Source organism: Haliotis cracherodii, unplaced genomic scaffold (genome assembly GCF_022045235.1).
Source record: "Haliotis cracherodii isolate W230 unplaced genomic scaffold, xgHalCrac1.p SCAF_4, whole genome shotgun sequence".
Classification (NCBI taxonomy): domain Eukaryota; kingdom Metazoa; phylum Mollusca; class Gastropoda; order Lepetellida; family Haliotidae; genus Haliotis; species Haliotis cracherodii.
In genome coordinates this window covers 885,876-908,111 of record NW_027266297.1, presented here as the reverse complement: position 1 = coordinate 908,111, position 22,236 = coordinate 885,876, and the positions used below count along the sequence as shown (strand labels likewise).

At 38.9% G+C, this 22,236-nt stretch overlaps 1 protein-coding gene across 1 annotated transcript in view; it reads left to right on the top strand.

Annotated features, from left to right (window-relative positions):
* The window catches only part of LOC139479095 (regulator of MON1-CCZ1 complex-like), a 45,341-nt gene extending 24,376 nt beyond the window's left edge, over positions 1-20,965 (top strand). Inside the window, exons 18-23 of the mRNA XM_071261857.1 lie at positions 2,276-2,353; positions 9,152-9,256; positions 11,940-12,008; positions 15,708-15,778; positions 18,051-18,205; positions 18,806-20,965. Coding sequence (XP_071117958.1) covers positions 2,276-2,353; positions 9,152-9,256; positions 11,940-12,008; positions 15,708-15,778; positions 18,051-18,205; positions 18,806-18,888 — 561 coding nt within the window. The 3' untranslated portion in view covers positions 18,889-20,965. The remainder of the gene's footprint in view (positions 1-2,275; positions 2,354-9,151; positions 9,257-11,939; positions 12,009-15,707; positions 15,779-18,050; positions 18,206-18,805) is intronic.
* The last annotated feature ends 1,271 nt before the right edge of the window (positions 20,966-22,236 follow it).

The window sequence follows — 22,236 nt, the reverse complement described above, 5'->3', positions numbered from 1 at the left end:
GCGCACAACGACGACGGTAGTTATATCTGCATTTCTGACATTCTCTTTGTTACATTGGAAAACATGGTAAACAAATAACAGTACGCAAATTGTCAGAATGTTTCTGATTACTAACGTGATACATTTATGTGTATACGATCCCTCAATCAACGAAAACCTTCTCTGGAAATCCCGCGTACTGTTGTTGTCAGTGAACACGCCATTTTGTAAAAGTCGGTCACCGGTAGTGATGTCATACGGAAGTAAACATTGTCGTACATATTTGGTAATTTCTTTCAGGTGTAAACTTTCAACCTGGCACCCAGCGTGTCCTTGGTTTTTGTCTGGTTTCCATTTTCATCATCGCCTTGATAATTCACCGATATGACGGAAACCTTTTTGTGTAGGGTCACATTATTTATGAGTAGTAAGCAGCACATAGGATGACGTCACTTATGACAGTGGTGTTTATGTATTAATGCGCTACGGCAATCATGAGAATAGACAAAATTCATTGGTTCGATGCTAAAAAGGTGTGATTTTAGGGTGTGTAAGAAACAGATTACTGCACTCGCGCCTGTCAGATACCATTGATCTTACAACTCGTTGTTACAAAGCGTATCTAACTCGCTTTCGCTCATTAGATACGTTTTGAAACAACTCGTTGTAAGATCAATGGTATCTGACAGACACTCATGTAGTAATCTCTATGTCTCATATGGTTTCATGTTCTCAGATAGGACACAGTTTCATATGGTGTCATGTTCTCAGATAGGACACACTTTCATCTGGTTTCATGTTAGCAGATATGACACAGTTTCATATGGTTTTTATGTTGGCAGATAGGACACAGTTTCATATGGTGTCATGTTCTCAGATAGGACACAGTTTCATATGGTGTCATGTTCTCAGATAGGACACAGTTTCATATGGTTTCATGTCGGCAGATAGGACACAGTTTCATATGGTGTCATGTTCTCAGATAGGACACAGTTTCATATGGTTTCATGTTGGCAGATAGGACAAAGTTTCATATGGTTTCATGTTCTCAGATAGGACACAGTTTCATATGGTTTCATGTTGGCAGATAGGACACAGTTTCATATGGTTTCATGTTCTCAGATAGGACACAGTTTCATATGGTTTCATATCGGCAGATAGGACACAGTCTCATATGGTTTCATGTTGGCAGATAGGACACAGTTTCATATGGTGTCATGTTCTCAGATAGGACACAGTTTCATATGGTGTCATGTTCTCAGATAGGACACAGTTTCATATGGTTTCATGTTGGAAGATAGGACACAGTTTCTTATGGTTTCATGTTGGCAGATAGAACACAGTTTCCTATTGATTCATGACCTCAGATAGGACACAGTTTCATATGGTTTCATGTTCTCAGATAGGACACAGTTTCATATGGTTTCATGTCGGCAGGTAGGACACAGTTTCATATGGTGTCATGTTGGCCGATAGGACATAGTTTCATATGGTTTCATAATCTCAGATAGGACACAGTTTCATATGGTGTCATGATCTCAGATAGGACACAGTTTCATATGGTTTCATGTCGGCAGATTGGACACAGTTTCATATGGTTTCATGTTGGCAGATAGGACACAGTTTCATTTGGTTTCATGTCGGCAGATAGGACACAGTCTCATATGGTTTCATGTCGGCAGATAGGACACAGTTTCTATGGCTTCATGTTCTCAGATAGGACACAGTTTTATATGGTGTCATGTTCTCAGATAGGACACAGTCTCATATGGCTTCATGTTCTCAGATAGGACACAGTTTCATATGGTGTCATGTTCTCAGATAGGACACAGTTTCATATGGTTTCATGTTCTCAGATAGGACACAGTTTCATGTGGTTTCATGTTGGCAGATAGGACACAGTTTCATATGGTTTCATGTTCTCAGATAGGACACAGTTTCATATGGTGTCATGTTCTCAGATAGGACACAGTTTCATATGGTTTCATGTTCTCAGATAAGACACAGTTTCATATGGTGTCATGTTCTCAGATAGGACACAGTTTCATATGGTGTCATGTTCTCAGATAGGACACAGTCTCATATGGTTTCATGTTCTCAGATAGGACAGTTTCATATGGTTTCATGCTATGTACTGGGTGTCTTTGAAAATGCCTGACCATTTCTTAATGTTCAAGTTTGTAAAATACGTATATCATGTACATAGACATCAAGTACATATTACAGGTGTATTTGCCAAGGGCATTGAGTGCAAGTTATATGAATGTTTGTGGATATTTTGTGTTTGTTTGCTTAGGACATAAAGTACAAGTTTATGGTGGCAGTCCTCATAGAGTACATCCGATCACTGAACCAGTTCAACATTCCAGTGCAGGTAGGCAGCCCTACAGCATGCTAAGACTTCGTACCTAAGTATAAAACATATTGTCTGTACAAGCATACTCAGACTTCGTAACTAAGTATAATATATATTGTCTGTACAAGCATACTCAGACTTCGTACCTAAGTATAATACATATTGTCTGTACAAGCATACTAAGACTTCACACCTAAGTAAAATACATATTGTCTGCACAAGCATACTAAGACTTCGTAATTAAGTATTATATATATTGTCTGTACAAGCATACTAAGACTTCGTAACTAAGTATTATACAAATTGTCTGCACAATCATACTAAGACTTCGTAACTAAGTATTATATATATTGTCTGTACAAGCATACTAAGACTTCGTAACTAAGTATTATACATATTGTCTGTACAAGCATACTAAGACTTCGTACCTAAGTATAATACATATTGTCTGTACAAGCATACTAAGACTTTGTACCTAAGTATAATACATATTTTCTGTACAAGCATACTAAGACTTCACACCTAAGTAAAATACATATTGTCTGCACAAGCATACTAAGACTTCGTAACTAAGTATTATATATATTGTCTGTACAAGCATACTCAGACTTTGTAACTAAGTATTATACATATTGTCTGCACAAGCATACTCAGACTTCGTACCTAAGTATAATACATATTGTCTGTACAAGCATACTAAGACTTCACACCTAAGTATTATACATATTGTCTGCACAAGCATACTAAGACTTCGTAACTAAGTATTATATATATTGTCTGTACAAGCATACTCAGACTTTGTACCTAAGTGTAATACATATTGTCTGTACAAGCATAATATTGTATGTACAAGCATACTAAGACTTTGAACCTAAGTATTATATATATTGTCTGCACAAGCATACTAAGACTTCGTAACTAGTATTATATATATTGTCTATACAAGCATACTAAGACTTTGTACCTAAGTATTATACATATTGTCTGCACAAGCATACTAAGACTTCGTAACTGAGTATTATATATATTGTCTGTACAAGCATACTAAGACTTCGTAACTAAGTATTATATATATTGTCTGCACAAGCATACTAAGACTTCGTAACTAGTATTATATATATTGTCTATACAAGCATACTAAGACTTTGTACCTAAGTATTATACATATTGTCTTCACAAGCATACTAAGACTTCGTAACTGAGTATTATATATATTGTCTGTACAAGCATACTAAGACTTCGTAACTAAGTATTATATATATTGTCTGTACAAGCATACTAAGACTTTGTACCTAAGTATTATACATATTGTCTGCACAAGCATACTAAGCCTTCGTAACTAAGTATTATACATATTGTCTGTACAAGCATACTAAGACTTCATAACTAAGTATTATACATATTGTCTGTACAAGCATACTAAGACTTCGTAACTAAGTATTATATATATTGTCTGTACAAGCATACTAACACTTTGTAACTAAGTATTATACAAATTGTCTGCACAATCATACTAAGACTTCGTAACTAAGTATTATATATATTGTCTGTACAAGCATACTAAGACTTCGTAACTAAGTATAATACATATTGTCTGTACAAGTATACTCAGACTTCGTAACTAAGTATAATACATATTGTCTGTACAAGTATACTCAGACTTCGTACCTAAGTATAATACATATTGTCTGTACAAGCATACTAAGACTTCGTAATTAAGTATTATATATATTGTCTGTACAAGCATACTAAGACTTCGTAACAAAGTATTATACAAATTGTCTGCACAATCATACTAAGACTTCGTAACTAAGTATTATATATATTGTCTGTACAAGCATACTAAGACTTCCTAACTAAGTATTATACATATTGTCTGTACAAGCATACTAAGACTTCGTACCTAAGTATAATACATATTGTCTGTACAAGCATACTAAGACTTCGTACCTAAGTATAATACATATTTTCTGTACAAGCATACTAAGACTTCACACCTAAGTAAAATACATATTGTCTGCACAAGCATACTCAGACTTCGTAACTAAGTATTATATATATTGTCTGTACAAGCATACTCAGACTTTGTAACTAAGTATTATACATATTGTCTGCACAAGCATACTCAGACTTCGTACCTAAGTATAATACATATTGTCTGTACAAGCATACTAAGACTTCACACCTAAGTATTATACATATTGTCTGCACAAGCATACTAAGACTTCGTAACTAAGTATTATATATATTGTCTGTACAAGCATACTCAGACTTTGTACCTAAGTGTAATACATATTGTCTGTACAAGCATAATATTGTATGTACAAGCATACTAAGACTTTGAACCTAAGTATTATATATATTGTCTGCACAAGCATACTAAGACTTCGTAACTAGTATTATATATATTGTCTATACAAGCATACTAAGACTTTGTACCTAAGTATTATACATATTGTCTGCACAAGCATACTAAGACTTCGTAACTGAGTATTATATATATTGTCTGTACAAGCATACTAAGACTTCGTAACTGAGTATTATATATATTGTCTGTACAAGCATACTAAGACTTTGTACCTAAGTATTATACATATTGTCTGCACAAGCATACTAAGACTTCGTAACTAAGTATTATACCTATTGTCTGTACAAGCATACTAAGACTTCATAACTAAGTATTATACATATTGTCTGTACAAGCATACTAAGACTTCGTAACTAAGTATTATATATATTGTCTGTACAAGCATACTAACACTTTGTAACTAAGTATTATATATATTGTCTGTACAAGCATACTAAGACTTCGTAACTAAGTATAATACATATTGTCTGTACAAGTATACTCAGACTTCGTAACTAAGTATAATACATATTGTCTGTACAAGTATACTCAGACTTCGTACCTAAGTATAATACATATTTTCTGTACAAGCATACTAAGACTTCACACCTAAGTATTATACATATTGTCTGTACAAGCATACTCAGACTTTGTAACTAAGTATAATACATATTGTCTGTACAAGTATACTCAGACTTCGTAACTAAGTATAATACATATTGTCTGTACAAGCATAATATTGTATGTACAAGCATACTAAGACTTTGAACCTAAGTATTATATATATTGTCTGCACAAGCATACTAAGACTTCGTAACTGAGTATTATATATATTGTCTATACAAGCATACTAAGACTTTGTACCTAAGTATTATACATATTGTCTGCACAAGCATACTAAGACTTCGTAACTAAGTATTATATATATTGTCTGTACAAGCATACTAAGACTTCGTAACTAAGTATTATATATATTGTCTGTACAAGCATACTAAGACTTTGTACCTAAGTATTATACATATTGTCTGCACAAGCATACTAAGACTTCGTACCTAAGTATAATACATATTGTCTGTACAAGCATACTAAGACTTCGTAATTAAGTATTATATATATTGTCTGTACAAGCATACTAAGACTTCGTAACTAAGTATTATACAAATTGTCTGCACAATCATACTAAGACTTCGTAACTAAGTATTATATATATTGTCTGTACAAGCATACTAAGACTTCGTAACTAAGTATTATACATATTGTCTGTACAAGCATACTAAGACTTCGTACCTAAGTATAATACATATTGTCTGTACAAGCATACTAAGACTTCGTACCTAAGTATAATACATATTTTCTGTACAAGCATACTAAGACTTCACACCTAAGTAAAATACATATTGTCTGCACAAGCATACTAAGACTTCGTAACTAAGTATTATATATATTGTCTGTACAAGCATACTCAGACTTTGTAACTAAGTATTATACATATTGTCTGCACAAGCATACTCAGACTTCGTACCTAAGTATAATACATATTGTCTGTACAAGCATACTAAGACTTCACACCTAAGTATTATACATATTGTCTGCACAAGCATACTAAGACTTCGTAACTAAGTATTATATATATTGTCTGTACAAGCATACTCAGACTTTGTACCTAAGTGTAATACATATTGTCTGTACAAGCATAATATTGTATGTACAAGCATACTAAGACTTTGAACCTAAGTATTATATATATTGTCTGCACAAGCATACTAAGACTTCGTAACTAGTATTATATATATTGTCTATACAAGCATACTAAGACTTTGTACCTAAGTATTATACATATTGTCTGCACAAGCATACTAAGACTTCGTAACTGAGTATTATATATATTGTCTGTACAAGCATACTAAGACTTCGTAACTTAGTATTATATATATTGTCTGTACAAGCATACTAAGACTTTGTACCTAAGTATTATACATATTGTCTGCACAAGCATACTAAGACTTCGTAACTAAGTATTATACATATTGTCTGTACAAGCATACTAAGACTTCATAACTAAGTATTATACATATTGTCTGTACAAGCATACTAAGACTTCGTAACTAAGTATTATATATATTGTCTGTACAAGCATACTAACACTTTGTAAGTAAGTATTATATATATTGTCTGTACAAGCATACTAAGACTTCGTAACTAAGTATAATACATATTGTCTGTACAAGTATACTCAGACTTCGTAACTAAGTATAATACATATTGTCTGTACAAGTATACTCAGACTTCGTACCTAAGTATAATACATATTGTCTGTACAAGCATACTAAGACTTCACACCTAAGTATTATACATATTGTCTGTACAAGCATACTCAGACTTTGTAACTAAGTATAATACATATTGTCTGTACAAGTATACTCAGACTTCGTAACTAAGTATAATACATATTGTCTGTACAAGCATAATATTGTATGTACAAGCATACTAAGACTTTGAACCTAAGTATTATATATATTGTCTGCACAAGCATACTAAGACTTCGTAACTAAGTATTATATATATTGTCTATACAAGCATACTAAGACTTTGTACCTAAGTATTATACATATTGTCTGCACAAGCATACTAAGACTTCGTAACTAAGTATTATATATATTGTCTGTACAAGCATACTAAGACTTCGTAACTAAGTATTATATATACTGTCTGTACAAGCATACTAAGACTTTGTACCTAAGTATTATACATATTGTCTGCACAAGCATACTAAGACTTCGTAACTAAGTATAATACATATTGTCTGTACAAGCATACTAAGACTTTGCACATAAGTATTATACATATTGTCTGTACAAGCATACTAAGACTTCGTAACTAAGTATTATATATATTGTCTGTACAAGCATACTAACACTTCGTAACTAAGTATAATACAAATTGTCTGCACAATCATACTAAGACTTCGTAACTAAGTATTATATATATTGTCTGTACAAGCATACTAAGACTTCGTAACTAAGTATTATACATATTGTCTGTACAAGCATACTAAGACTTCATAACTAAGTATTATACAGATTGTCTGAACAAGCATACTAAGACTTCATAGCTAAGTATTATACATATTGTCTGTACAAGCATACTAAGACTTCGTAACTAAGTATTATATATATTGTCTGTACAAGCATACTAAGACTTCGTAACTAAGTATTATACAAATTGTCTGCACAATCATACTAAGACTTCGTAGCTAAGTATTATATATATTGTCTGTACAAGCATACTAAGACTTCGTAACTAAGTATTATACAGATTGTCTGCACAAGTATACTCAGACTTCGTACCGAAGTATAATACATATTGTCTGTACAAGCATACTAAGACTTCACACCTAAGTATTATACATATTGTCTGTACAAGCATACTCAGACTTTGTAACTAAGTATAATACAAATTGTCTGTACAAGTATACTCAGACTTCGTAACTAAGTATAATACATATTGTCTGTACAAGCATAATATTGTATGTACAAGCATACTAAGACTTTGAACCTAAGCATTATATATATTGTCTGCACAAGCATACTAAGACTTCGTAACTAAGTATTATACATATTGTCTATACAAGCATACTAAGACTTCGTAACTAAGTATAATACATATTGTCTGTACAAGCATACTAAGACTTTGTAACTAAGTATTATACATATTGTCTGTACAAGCATACTAAGACTTCATAACTAAGTATTATACATATTGTCTGTACAAGCATACTAAGACTTCGTAACTAAGTATTATATATATAGTCTGTACAAGCATACTAACACTTCGTAACTAAGTATTATACAAATTGTCTGCACAATCATACTAAGACTTCGTAACTAAGTATTATATATATTGTCTGTACAAGCATACTAAGACTTCGTAACTAAGTATTATACATATTGTCTGTACAAGCATACTAAGACTTCACACCTAAGTATAATACATATTGTCTGCACAAGCATACTCAGACTTTGTAACTAAGTATTATACATATTGTCTGTACAAGCATACTCAGACTTCGTACCTAAGTATAATACATATTTTCTGTACAAGCATACTAAGACTTTGTACCTAAGTATAATACATATTGTCTGTACAAGCATACTCTGACCGCGTACCTAAGTATTATACATATTATCTGTACAAGCATACTCAGACCGCGTACCTAAGTATAATACAAATTATCTGTACAAGCATACTCAGATTTCGTAACTAAGTATAATACATATTGTCTGTACAAGCATACTAAGACTTCACACCTAAGTATAATACATATTTTCTGTACAAGCATACTCAGACTTTGTATCTAAGTATTATACATATTGTCTGTACAAGTATACTCAGACTTCGTAACTAAGTATAATACATATTGTCTGTACAAGCAAACTCAGACTTCGTAACTAAGTATAGTATATCTGCAGCACTACCTGTACGAGCTGATCATCAATATCCTCGTCCACAACAACTGCTTCTACCAGCTCCATCAGTTTCTGCAGTACCACGTCCTCAGCGACTCCAAACCCCTGGTGAGTCCAAACCTCTGGTGACTCTAAACCTGCCTCTGGTGAGTCCAACCCCCTGGTGAGTCCAAGCTCTGGTGAATCCAAACCCCTGGTGAGTCCAACCTCTGGTGAGTCCAAACCCCTGGTCAGTCCAAACCCCTTGTGAGTCAAAACCCCCAGTGAGTCCAACCCCAGACGAGTCAAACCCCTGGTGAGTCAAAACCCCTGGTGAGTCTAAACACCCCAGAGAGTCTAAACCCCCTAAGTGAGTCTAAACCTCCTGGTAATTCTAAACCCCTGGTGAGTCAACCCCAGATGAGTCCAACCGCTGGTGAGTCTAAACCCCTAGTGAGTCTAAACCCCTGGTGAGTCCAACCCCTGGTGAGTCCAACCCCTGGTGAGTCAAAACTGGTGAGTCATGTGTTGGTTTGAGGGGTTGGAGATCCTCATACATGTGTGAGTTAGCATGGCTTTAATATCATGTGTTGGTTTGAGGGGTAGGAGATCCTCATACATGTGTGAGTTAGCATGGCTTTAATATCATGTGTTGGTATGAGGGGTTGGAGATCCTTGTACATGTGTGAGTTAGCATGGCTTTAATATCATGTGTTGGTATGAGGGGTTGGAGATCCTTGTACATGTGTGAGTTAGCATGGCTTTGATATCATGTGTTGGTTTGAGGGGTCAGAGATCCTCATACATGTGTGAGTTAGCATGGCTTTGATATCATGTGTTGGTTTGAGGGGTAGGAGATCCTCATACATGTGTGAGTTAGCATGGCTTTAATATCATGTGTTGGTATGAGGGGTTGGAGATCCTTGTACATGTGTGAGTTAGCATGGCTTTGATATCATGTGTTGGTTTGAGGGGTCAGAGATCCTCATACATGTGTGAGTTAGCATGGCTTTAATATCATGTGTTGGTATGAGGGGTTGGAGATCCTTGTACATGTGTGAGTTAGCATGGCTTTGATATCATGTGTTGGTTTGAGGGGTAGGAGATCCTCATACATGTGTGAGTTAGCATGGCTTTAATATCATGTGTTGGTATGAGGGGTTGGAGATCCTTGTACATGTGTGAGTTAGCATGGCTTTAATATCATGTGTTGGTATGAGGGGTTGGAGATCCTTGTACATGTGTGAGTTAGCATGGCTTTGATATCATGTGTTGGTTTGAGGGGTCAGAGATCCTCATACATGTGTGAGTTAGCATGGCTTTGATATCATGTGTTGGTTTGAGGGGTAGGAGATCCTCATACATGTGTGAGTTAGCATGGCTTTAATATCATGTGTTGGTATGAGGGGTTGGAGATCCTTGTACATGTGTGAGTTAGCATGGCTTTGATATCATGTGTTGGTTTGAGGGGTCAGAGATCCTCATACATGTGTGAGTTAGCATGGCTTTAATATCATGTGTTGGTATGAGGGGTTGGAGATCCTTGTACATGTGTGAGTTAGCATGGCTTTGATATCATGTGTTGGTTCGAGGGGTAGGAGTTCCTTGTACATGTGTGAGTTAGCATGGCTTTGATATCATGTGTTGGTTTGAGGGGTCAGAGATCCTCGTACATGTGTGAGTTAGCATGGCTTTGATATCATGTGTTGGTTTGAGGGGTAGGAGATCCTCGTAGATGTGTGAGTTAGCATGGCTTTGATATCATGTGTTGGTTTGAGGGGTTGGAGATCCTCGTACATGTGTGAGTTAGCATGGCTTTGATATCATGTGTTGGTTTGAGGGGTAGGAGATCCTTGTACATGTGTGAGTGGCATGGCTTTGATATCATGTGTTGGTTTGAGGGGTAGGAGATCCTCGTACATGTGTGAGTTAGCATGGCTTTGATATCATGTGTTGGTTTGAGGGGTAGGAGATCCTCATACATGTGTGAGTGGCATGGCCGATATCATGTGTTGGTTTGAGGGGTAGGAGGTCCTCGTACATGTGTGAGTTAGCATGGCTTTGATATCATGTGTTGGTTTGAGGGGTAGGAGATCCTCATACATGTGTGAGTTAGCATGGCTTTGATATCATGTGTTGGTTTGAGGGGTTGGAGATCCTTGTACATGTGTGAGTTAGCATGGCTTTGATATCATGTGTTGGTTCGAGGGGTAGGAGTTTCTCGTACATGTGTGAGTTAGCATGGCTTTGATATCATGTGTTGGTTCGAGGGGTTGGAGATCCTCGTACATGTGTGAGTTAGCATGGCTTTGATATCATGTGTTGGTTTGAGGGGTTGGAGATCCTTGTACATGTGTGAGTTAGCATGGCTTTGATATCATGTGTTGGTTCGAGGGGTAGGAGTTCCTCGTACATGTGTGAGTTAGCATGGCTTTGATATCATGTGTTGGTTCGAGGGGTTGGAGATCCTCGTACATGTGTGAGTTAGCATGGCTTTGATATCATGTGTTGGTTTGAGGGGTAGGAGATCCTCGTACATGTGCGAGTGGCATGAAAAGGCAGTTTCCACTTGTAAATCAAATAAAAAGGAGGAATAACTTCCTCTTTCTGTCTTTGTGAGTTACTTCTTTAAAACTTCGGAGATTTAAGAGAAAAATATCAACTGGGGAAATAATCTGTAAAGTGGAACTGCAAATGACACACTTGCAAGATCCGAAGCCGTTACTACTGGTGCCACAACTGGGGTGATGAGAGTGCCCAGTGATGAAGCAAGCACACTGTACCTACACTGCTCTATCCCTGTGTGTTGCAGGCCTGTCTCATGCTGTCACTGGAGAGTGTGTATCAGCCAGCCCACCAACTGGCTCTCGATATGCTCAAGGTCAGTTCCCATACTTGTGTTTTTCTGCTTTCTACCTGAACCCCTTAGCAACTAAGAACATCTCCCTTGCTACCTGAAACACTCCCTAGCAACATGAAACACTGAAGGATCCTAGTAACTTTAAACATTGCCTAGCAACCTGACAGACCTTAGAAACCTTAAATATTCACAGCATTCTGGCAGACCTTAGAAACCTAAAACATTGCTTAGCAGCCCGACAGACCTTAGAAACCTTAAATATTCACAGCAACCTGACAGACCTTAGAAACCTAAAACATTGCTTAGCAATCTGACAGACCATAGGAACCGAAAACAGTGCCTAGCAGCCTGACAGACCTTATTAACCTAAAACATTGCCTAGCAACCTGACGGACCTAAGGAAACTAAAATATTGCCTAGCAACCTGGCAGACCTTAGAAACCTTAAATATTCACAGCAACCTGACAGACCTTAGAAACAAATATTCACAGCAACCTGACATACCTTAGGAACCTAAAACATTGCTTAGCAACCTGACAAACCATAGAAACCTAAAACATTGTTTAGCAACATGACAGACCATAGAAACCGAAAACAGTGCCTAGCAACCTGTCTGAACTTAGGAACCTAAAACAGTGTCCAGCAACCTGTCTGACCTTAGAAACCTTAAATATTCACAGCATCCTCACAGACCCTAGATAACTAAAATATTGCTTAGCATCCTGACAGACCTTAGGAACCTAAAACATTGCTAAGCAACCTGACATACCTTAGGAACCTAAAACATTGCTAAGCAACCTGACAGACCTTAGGAACCTAAAACATTGCTAAGCAACCTGACAGACCTTAGGAACCTAAAACATTGCTAAGCAACCTGACAGACCTTAGGAACCTAAAACATTGCTAAGCAACCTGACATACCTTAGGAACCTAAAACATTGCTAAGCAACCTGACAGACCTTAGGAACCTAAAACACTGCTGAGCAACATGACAGACCTTAGAAACCTGAAACATTGCTAAGCAACCTGGAACCTTAGGAACCTAAAACATTGCTAAGCAACCTGACAGACCTTAGGAACCTAAAACATTGCTAAGCAACCTGACAGACCTTAGGAACCTAAAACATTGCTAAGCAACCTGACAGACCTTAGGAACCTAAAACATCGCTAAGCAACCTGACAGACCTTAGGAACCTAAAACATCGCTAAACAACCTGACAGACCTTAGTAACCTAAAACATCGCTAAGCAACCTGAATAGACCTTAGGAACCTAAAACATCGCTAAGCAACCTGACAGACCTTAAAAAACTAAAACATTGCTAAACAACCTGACAGACCTTAGGAACCTAAAACATTGCTTAGGAACCTGACATACCTTAGGAACCTAAAACATCACTAAGCAACCTGACAGACCTTAGGAACCTAAAACATAGCTAAGCAACCTGACAGAGCTTAGGAACCTAAAACATTGCTAAGCAACCTGACATACCTTAGGAACCTAAAACATCGCTAAGCAACCTGACAGAGCTTAGGAACCTAAAACATTGCTAAGCAACCTGACAGACCTTAGAAACCTAAAACATTGCTTAGGAACCTGACAGACCTTAGGAACCTAAAACATTGCTAAGCAACCTGACAGACCTTAGAAACCTAAAACATTGCTTAGGAACCTGACATACCTTAGGAACCTAAAACATCACTAAGCAACCTGACAGACCTTAGGAACCTAAAACATAGCTAAGCAACCTGACAGAGCTTAGGAACCTAAAACATTGCTAAGCAACCTGACATACCTTAGGAACCTAAAACATCGCTAAGCAACCTGACAGAGCTTAGGAACCTAAAACATTGCTAAGCAACCTGACAGACCTTAGAAACCTAAAACATTGCTTAGGAACCTGACATACCTTAGGAACAAATATTCACAGCAACCTGACATACCTTAGGAACCTAAAACATTGCTTAGCAACCTGACAAACCATAGAAACCTAAAACATTGTTTAGCAACATGACAGACCATAGAAACCGAAAACAGTGCCTAGCAACCTGTCTGAACTTAGGAACCTAAAACAGTGTCCAGCAACCTGTCTGACCTTAGAAACCTTAAATATTCACAGCATCCTCACAGACCCTAGATAACTAAAATATTGCTTAGCATCCTGACAGACCTTAGGAACCTAAAACATTGCTAAGCAACCTGACATACCTTAGGAACCTAAAACATTGCTAAGCAACCTGACAGACCTTAGGAACCTAAAACATTGCTAAGCAACCTGACAGACCTTAGGAACCTAAAATATTGCTAAGCAACCTGACAGACCTTAGGAACCTAAAACATTGCTAAGCAACCTGACATACCTTAGGAACCTAAAACATTGCTAAGCAACCTGACAGACCTTAGGAACCTAAAACACTGCTGAGCAACATGACAGACCTTAGAAACCTGAAACATTGCTAAGCAACCTGGAACCTTAGGAACCTAAAACATTGCTAAGCAACCTGACAGACCTTAGGAACCTAAAACATTGCTAAGCAACCTGACAGACCTTAGGAACCTAAAACATTGCTAAGCAACCTGACAGACCTTAGGAACCTAAAACATCGCTAAGCAACCTGACAGACCTTAGTAACCTAAAACATCGCTAAGCAACCTGAATAGACCTTAGGAACCTAAATCATCGCTAAGCAACCTGACGGACCTTAAAAAACTAAAACATTGCTAAACAACCTGACAGACCTTAGGAACCTAAAACATTGCTTAGGAACCTGACATACCTTAGGAACCTAAAACATCACTAAGCAACCTGACAGACCTTAGGAACCTAAAACATAGCTAAGCAACCTGACAGAGCTTAGGAACCTAAAACATTGCTAAGCAACCTGACATACCTTAGGAACCTAAAACATCGCTAAGCAACCTGACAGAGCTTAGGAACCTAAAACATTGCTAAGCAACCTGACAGACCTTAGAAACCTAAAACATTGCTTAGGAACCTGACAGACCTTAGGAACCTAAAACATTGCTAAGCAACCTGACAGACCTTAGAAACCTAAAACATTGCTTAGGAACCTGACATACCTTAGGAACCTAAAACATCACTAAGCAACCTGACAGACCTTAGGAACCTAAAACATAGCTAAGCAACCTGACAGAGCTTAGGAACCTAAAACATTGCTAAGCAACCTGACATACCTTAGGAACCTAAAACATCGCTAAGCAACCTGACAGAGCTTAGGAACCTAAAACATTGCTAAGCAACCTGACAGACCTTAGAAACCTAAAACATTGCTTAGGAACCTGACATACCTTAGGAACCTAAAACATCACTAAGCAACCTGACAGACCTTAGGAACCTAAAACATTGCTAAGCAACCTGACAGACCTTAGAAACCTAAAACACTGCTAAGCAACCTGACAGATCTTAGGAACCTTGAAAACATGTTGTATGTCATTGTATCCCAATTGCGTACATCGGTGCTCATTGTCTGGTTCAGATTATTATTTACAGACTGCCATAGCTGGAATATTGCCGAGTGTGGCATTGAACAAAGTTGCCTTGCAACCTTCAACATTTCCCCAACAACTCTGTTCTATTTGTTGATGTGACAACTGACTGTGCAGCCTTCTTATCAAGGCCAAATTGTTTATAACCTGCAGCAATATTTGTTTGTAATTATTGACATGTATCTCTTGACGGAGTGTGATGTGTATTTCACAGAGACTTCAGACAGCCAATGAGGAGATCATCGAGGTCCTGTTGTCCAAGCAGCAACTCCTGCCGGCACTTAGGTAGGTGACGCTACCCTCACTTGCTGCCCTCTCACTCAGATAGGTGGCGCTACCCTCTCACTTCCTGCCCTTTCACTCAGGTAGGTGGCGCTACCCTCACTTCCTGCACTCTCACTCAGGTAGGTGGCGCTTCCCTCACATGCTGCCCTCTCACTCAGGTAGGTGGCGCTTCCCTCACATGCTGCCCTCTCACTCAGATAGGTGGCACTCCCCTCACATGCTGCCCTCTCACTCAGGTAGGTGGCGCTTCCCTCAAATGCTGCCCTCTCACTCAGATAGGTGGCGTTACCCTCACATGCCGCACCCTCACTCAGGTAGGTGGCGTTACCCTCACATGCCGCACCCTCACTCAGGTAGGTGGCGTTACCCTCACATGCCGCACCCTCACTCAGGTAGGTGGCGCTACCCTCACATGCTGCACCCTCACTCAGGTAGGTGGCGCTACACTCTCACTTGCTGCCCTCTCCCTCAGGTAGGTGGCGCTACCCTCACATGCTGCCCTCTCACTCAAGTAGGTGGCGCTACCCTCTCACTTGCTGCCGTCTCACTCAGCGGGGGCGGGGGATATAGAAATGGGTTCCGTTCGTGTGTGTGTGTGTGATTGTGTGTGTGTGTGTGTGTGTGTGTGCGTGTGTGCGTCCCAAAATCGTTTCCGGAGCATAACTCAGAAACCGTTAAATATTTCTCTACGAAACTTTGCATGTCTACCAGATTTATGCTGAACTGGTGCCTTTTGCTATTTAGGAATTTTATAATTTTTATTTTTTACGTTTCCATGGCAACAAGTTGGACTTAGGTTCTATAAGGGTGCCGTTCGTTTCCGGAGCGTAACTCAAAAACGGTTAAATAATTTCTTACAAAACTGTGCATGTTTACCAGACACATACTGAACTGGTGCCTTTTGCTATTTAGGAATTTTACAAATTTTATTGTTTAAGTTTCCATGGCAACAAGTTGGTTCTATAAGGGTGTAGTTCGTTTCCGGAGCGTAACTCAAAAACCATTATTTCCATTGCAACAAGTTGGACTTAGGTTCTATAGGGTAGAGTTTGTTTCCGGAGCTTAACTCAAAAACCATTAATTAATTTCTTACAAAACTTTGCATGTTTACCAGACACATACTGAACTGGTGCCTTTTGCTATTTAGGAGTTTTACAAATTTTAATTTTTTACGTTTCCATGGCAACAAGTTGGTTCTATAAGGGTGTAGTTCGTTTCCGGAGCGTAACTCAAAAAACATTATTTCCATGGCAACAAGTTGGTTCTGTAGGGTAGAGTTTGTTTCCGGAGCTTAACTCAAAAACCATTAAATACTTTCTTACAAAACTTTGCATGTTTACCAGACACATACTGAACTGGTGCCTTTTGCTATTTAGGAGTTTTACAAATTTTAATTTTTTACGTTTCCATGGCAACAAGTTGGACTTAGGTTCTATAAGGGTGCCGTTCGTTTCCGGAGCTTAACTCAAAAACGGTTAAATAATTTCTTACAAAACTTTGCATGTTTACCAGACACATACTGAACTGGTGCCTTTTGCTATTTAGGAATTTTACAAATTTTATTGTTTAAGTTTCCATGGCAACAAGTTGGTTCTATAAGGGTGTAGTTCGTTTCCGGAGCGTAACTCAAAAACCATTATTTCCATTGCAACAAGTTGGACTTAGGTTCTATAGGGTAGAGTTTGTTTCCGGAGCTTAACTCAAAAACCATTAAATACTTTCTTACCGAACTTTGCATGTCTACTAGGCACATACTGAACTGGTGCCTTTTGCTATTTAGGAATTGTATAAATCTTTAATTTTTACGTTTCCATGGCAATAAGTTGGGTTTAAGTTTTAATATAGGATTGGTTTACTTAAGGAGGAGGAAGGAGTTTTAGAGTTTTAGAAATGTTTATTTTAGAATTTCCATTGCAGCTATTTTGACATCGGCTAAGAGAAATGTTGGGTCAGTTACCTGGTTTGGGACCATAAGATGTTAAAATGGGTGGGGGACATAGATGACTTTGTCAACTATACGCTGGTTTAAGTAGTGGTATCATGCCGAGCTGGTTATGAGTGAGTGAGTATGGTTTTACACCGTTTTTTGCAGTATTCCATTAACAACATGACAGGGGACACTTATCCCAAGGACCCTCACTAGGTAAAGTATTGGAAATAGTGCTTTTGTATTGTGTGATATTGTTTGTTTATGATGGCTTTGCAGTAACTGACCTACAATGTGCCAGTGTGTTGTCAGTGCTCAACAGTTAATGGTTGGTGTTCATGCCAGGTTTATCCGGAGTGTGGGGATCCAGGACACGGTGTCAGCCCGTAAGTTCCTGGAGACAGCCATGCACACACAGGACAACATGCTGTTCTTCACCGTCTTCAAGTTCTTTGAGCAGAGAAACCTCAAGCTGAAGCTCAACCCCCGCTTCCAACCAGGTGAGCTTCAACAGGTTCTGTTGTCCCTTCATTCAGGTGAGCTTCAATAGATTCTGTTGTTCCTTCAACAAGGTGAGCTTCAACAGAAAGTGTTGTCCCTTCATTCAGGTGAGCTTCAATAGATTCTGTTGTTCCTTCAACCAGGTGAGCTTCAACGGAAAGTGTTGTCCGTTCATTCAGGTGAGTTTCAACAGAGTATGTTGTCTCTTTATCCAGGTGAGTTTCAACAGCTTCTGTTGTTCCTTCATTTAGGTGAGCTTCAGAGTATGTTGGCCCTTTAACTATTGATTGCATGGAAACATACCCTGACGATGTGGCATCTTGTTCATCGATCACAGGATCTTCTGGTCCAGGGTTGATTAGTTAAGGCCGCCATCATATAGCTGGAATAATACTGCTGTGGGTGGTGATGAACAATGAATCAAGGGACCAGATTGCATGCAGATGCTTGGTTAAAACAATGACACCTGCATCGTTCGCACACCATGGGATACACATACCAACATAGTATTTCTCCCTTCCTTGCCTCCTGGTGCAGACCCACTGGTTAAGTCTCTTGTTGAGCCTCCACGTTCCATCAAAACCTGCTTCATTTTCCAGGGGACTACTGTGAGCAGTATGTGAGGCAGTTTGAGTCGCTGTTCGGCACGGATGCCCTGTCTCCCATCCCGCCCCTGGCGTGATCAGCCAACATCACCAGAGTCAACATCACCGGAGTCAACATCACCAGCGTAAACATCACCTGATCAGCTCTTCAGGGAACATGTGCAATCTCCGCTCACCTGGCACACAGACCAGTCTCATAAGAAACAAATATGCTGCATAAATAACATTGGCCAGACCTCCATGTACAAACCAAGTCATCCATCAGTAATGACATACTTGTTATTCATGAGATATGGTAAAGTGTAAAAGAATCAACAACCACTGAACATGAGGCTTTCCCAACTTTCTGGCAGTATGCCAAGAGGCTGGACAAAACAATGTTAGGGTTCATTTTTGTTTGGCTTTGTGAATTGGTCTGGCCTGAATATATTGTTTTCTCAATCTTTTTTTTCGCAGCTGACCTGAATATAATGTTGTTTATACCTTTTAACAATTTTTTGTCCAGAGTACAAAAGTTGAACTTTCCGAGTTACAACTACACACTGTGGTTGTCACATTGTAGTTCAGTACCCAGCGACATCCTTGTGAAGCAGAAGGTGGCAGATACCTATTGTGAATGCACGGACACAAATAAAATCATTTGTGAAACTGTGGAGATGATGTACTTTGTGTTATCATAACCAAGTTTGGGAAGAACTTCATTAAATTGTAAAAATATTAAGCCTCAAATTTACTGTGGTACTAACATACGAGGGGTGTTCATTAAAGATTTCCCCGAAACCACTTAGGGTTATCATATTTGGTTGAAATTTCACATGTGTAATGATACATGTATCTATGGGTTATGTCTGAATTTGCAGCTCCGAACTATTAATCTTACCACTTTTACAGGTGTTATGATCGAGTAGGGTGTGACAATGGAGCCAGTAGAATACCGAGCAGTGATTAGGTTTTTATATTTGAAAGGTCGCACACCAAAAGAAACTTTCGATGAAATGAAAGCAATTTATGGGGAAGATGCCCCATCATATGACGTTGTTAAACACTGGCATCGCCAGTTCAAGTGTGGTCGGACATCTGTGGAAACAGCTGCCATTCCTGGTCGCCCCCATTCAGCCATTGATGAGGACACTATCCATCAAGTGGAGACCGCCATTTTGGCAGACCGACGTATAACTGTTCACCAGTTAGCACAAGATGTCAAGATCAGTGTAGGGTCTGTGGAAAAAATCATACATGACAATTTGAACATGCATAAGGTGTCTGCACGATGGATTCCCAGGTTGCTCACACCTTTCCAAAAGCAGGAACGAGTCAATTGCTCAAAGGATCTTTTGGACGTGCCAAAAAAAACAGGCAAACTTTTTTGAAGGACATCACACAGGATGAAACATGGGTCCATCACTATGATCCTGAGACTAAAGTTCAGTCGATGCAATGGAAGCATGTGGAGTCACCACCCCCAAAGAAGGCACGTGTCAAACCCTCTGCAGGCAAGGTCATGCTCACGGTGTTTTGGGACCAGCACAGAGTAGTGATGATGGATTTCTTGGCAAAGGGTACCACAATTACAGGAGCTTATTATGCTTCACTGCTGCGGAAATTGCGGAACGCTATCAAGCTTAAGAGGCGTGGCATGCTGACCAAGGGTGTCTGTCTCCTGCAAGACAACGCTCCAGTACACAACTCTCATGTTGCCCAGACAGAAGCGCGGTCCTGTGGCTATGAAATCCTTCCACATCCTCCTTACTCTCCTGACCTTGCACCATCTGACTTCCACCTCTTTCCAACCATGAAGTCATTTTTGAAGGGAAAACGTTTCACAGATGATGAAACACTGATTTCTGAAGTCAAGTCCTGGTTTGAGACGCAAAATGAGGGCTTTTACAAGCGAGGTCTCCATAGTTGCATAAAACGATGGGAGAAGTGTGTAACTCTTGGTGGTTCCTATGTGGAGAAAGACTAATACCTATGCCAAGTTTCATTCCACTAGGTCCATCGGAAGTGGGTCAGGGGAAATCTTTAATGAACACCCCTCGTAACACTGGTCTTCCTCCTACTTCCATATGTTGGGGCCTGTGATTTCTGATGAGCAGAGAATTACTTTGTATATATCTATATGTGTACATTATTTATATGAAGGAATAAATTACTTCACTGGGAGAGCTCTTTTGTTGTGAGTGTTGTGTAACAACTGTGCTCAGCAATATGACATCGGCCTCTGGTTATGGAGTGAGTGAGTTGGATTTAACGCCACTTTTAACAGTATTCCAGTTATATCACGATGTGTCAGCTTCATGTGGGAGGAAAGCCCGAAGTGATGCAGGTCTTAGACATTTACCACTTCGGTGAAAACCCACAAGCACGGGTATGGTGCTGACTAACCTTGCAACATAATTGGGGCGAACACACTATCATAGGTTCCTGGCGTGCCCAAGGGACGCAACTCTGCATAGTAATTGCCGTGCCTTAGACAATGTGGCCCATGCCCCCGGTTATGAAGTGAGGTGTAAGGGTTTAACATTGGGTTTAACATTGCGTTCATGATCTAGTAGCATGTGTGCCTGCTTGTACTATTCTGGATTGATGAACGGTAGGACTGTTCTGTCCTGGAATCCCTATATGTACTTAAGGAATAGTCTGTCCTGGATGCACTAGAGGACTAGTCTGTCCTGGAATCCATGGATGTACTGAAGGACTAGTCTGTCCTGGATGCACTGGAGGACTAGTCTGTCCTGGAATCCCTGGCTGACTAGTATGTCCTGGATGTGCTGGAACCTATAACATGGTCAGGCTCTTCCTCCATGACATACAAACAACAAGATATCTGGAAGTGCTCACCGCAGATCTTTATTGAACATCAACACACATGATCAGTACTAAGTCAGGCTGCATAGTTGGTTGTGGACTACAGTAGACATCAGTGAAAGGAGGATACAGCAACACTGCACAGATACGTGAACACGACTAGACACTACCTGGAGTTCAGGCGGCTTACATCAAAACTGGAAAACAACTGGAAATACATGTATCGGCGAGATGAGGTCAATGGGGGCTGAATGTCACGCTCAAGGTTATCGCAATTAGAGAGATTTGTTTACTGATGTTCAAACTTAATCATTTAAAAACATACAAGCAGGATGGGGAGTTTGAAAGATTACTTGCCCCCCTAGAAAATTACTTGCCCAGATAGCGTGCAGGCAACTATTTGAATGCTGCTTAGGAAACTGTAATATGATCTGATCCCTGCAGAATCCTTATCAGGACCAAGAACTAGACAATCTCAAATACATATGGTGGTTGCAAGGATTGCTTTCAGTGGACTTGATCAGACTAGTTGAGAATCAGTTCTAGACGGTGGGATTTCATACTTTAAGTCTTCTGAGAAGCGAACTCAAACAGCTTGGTGAACTTATTTCCAGACT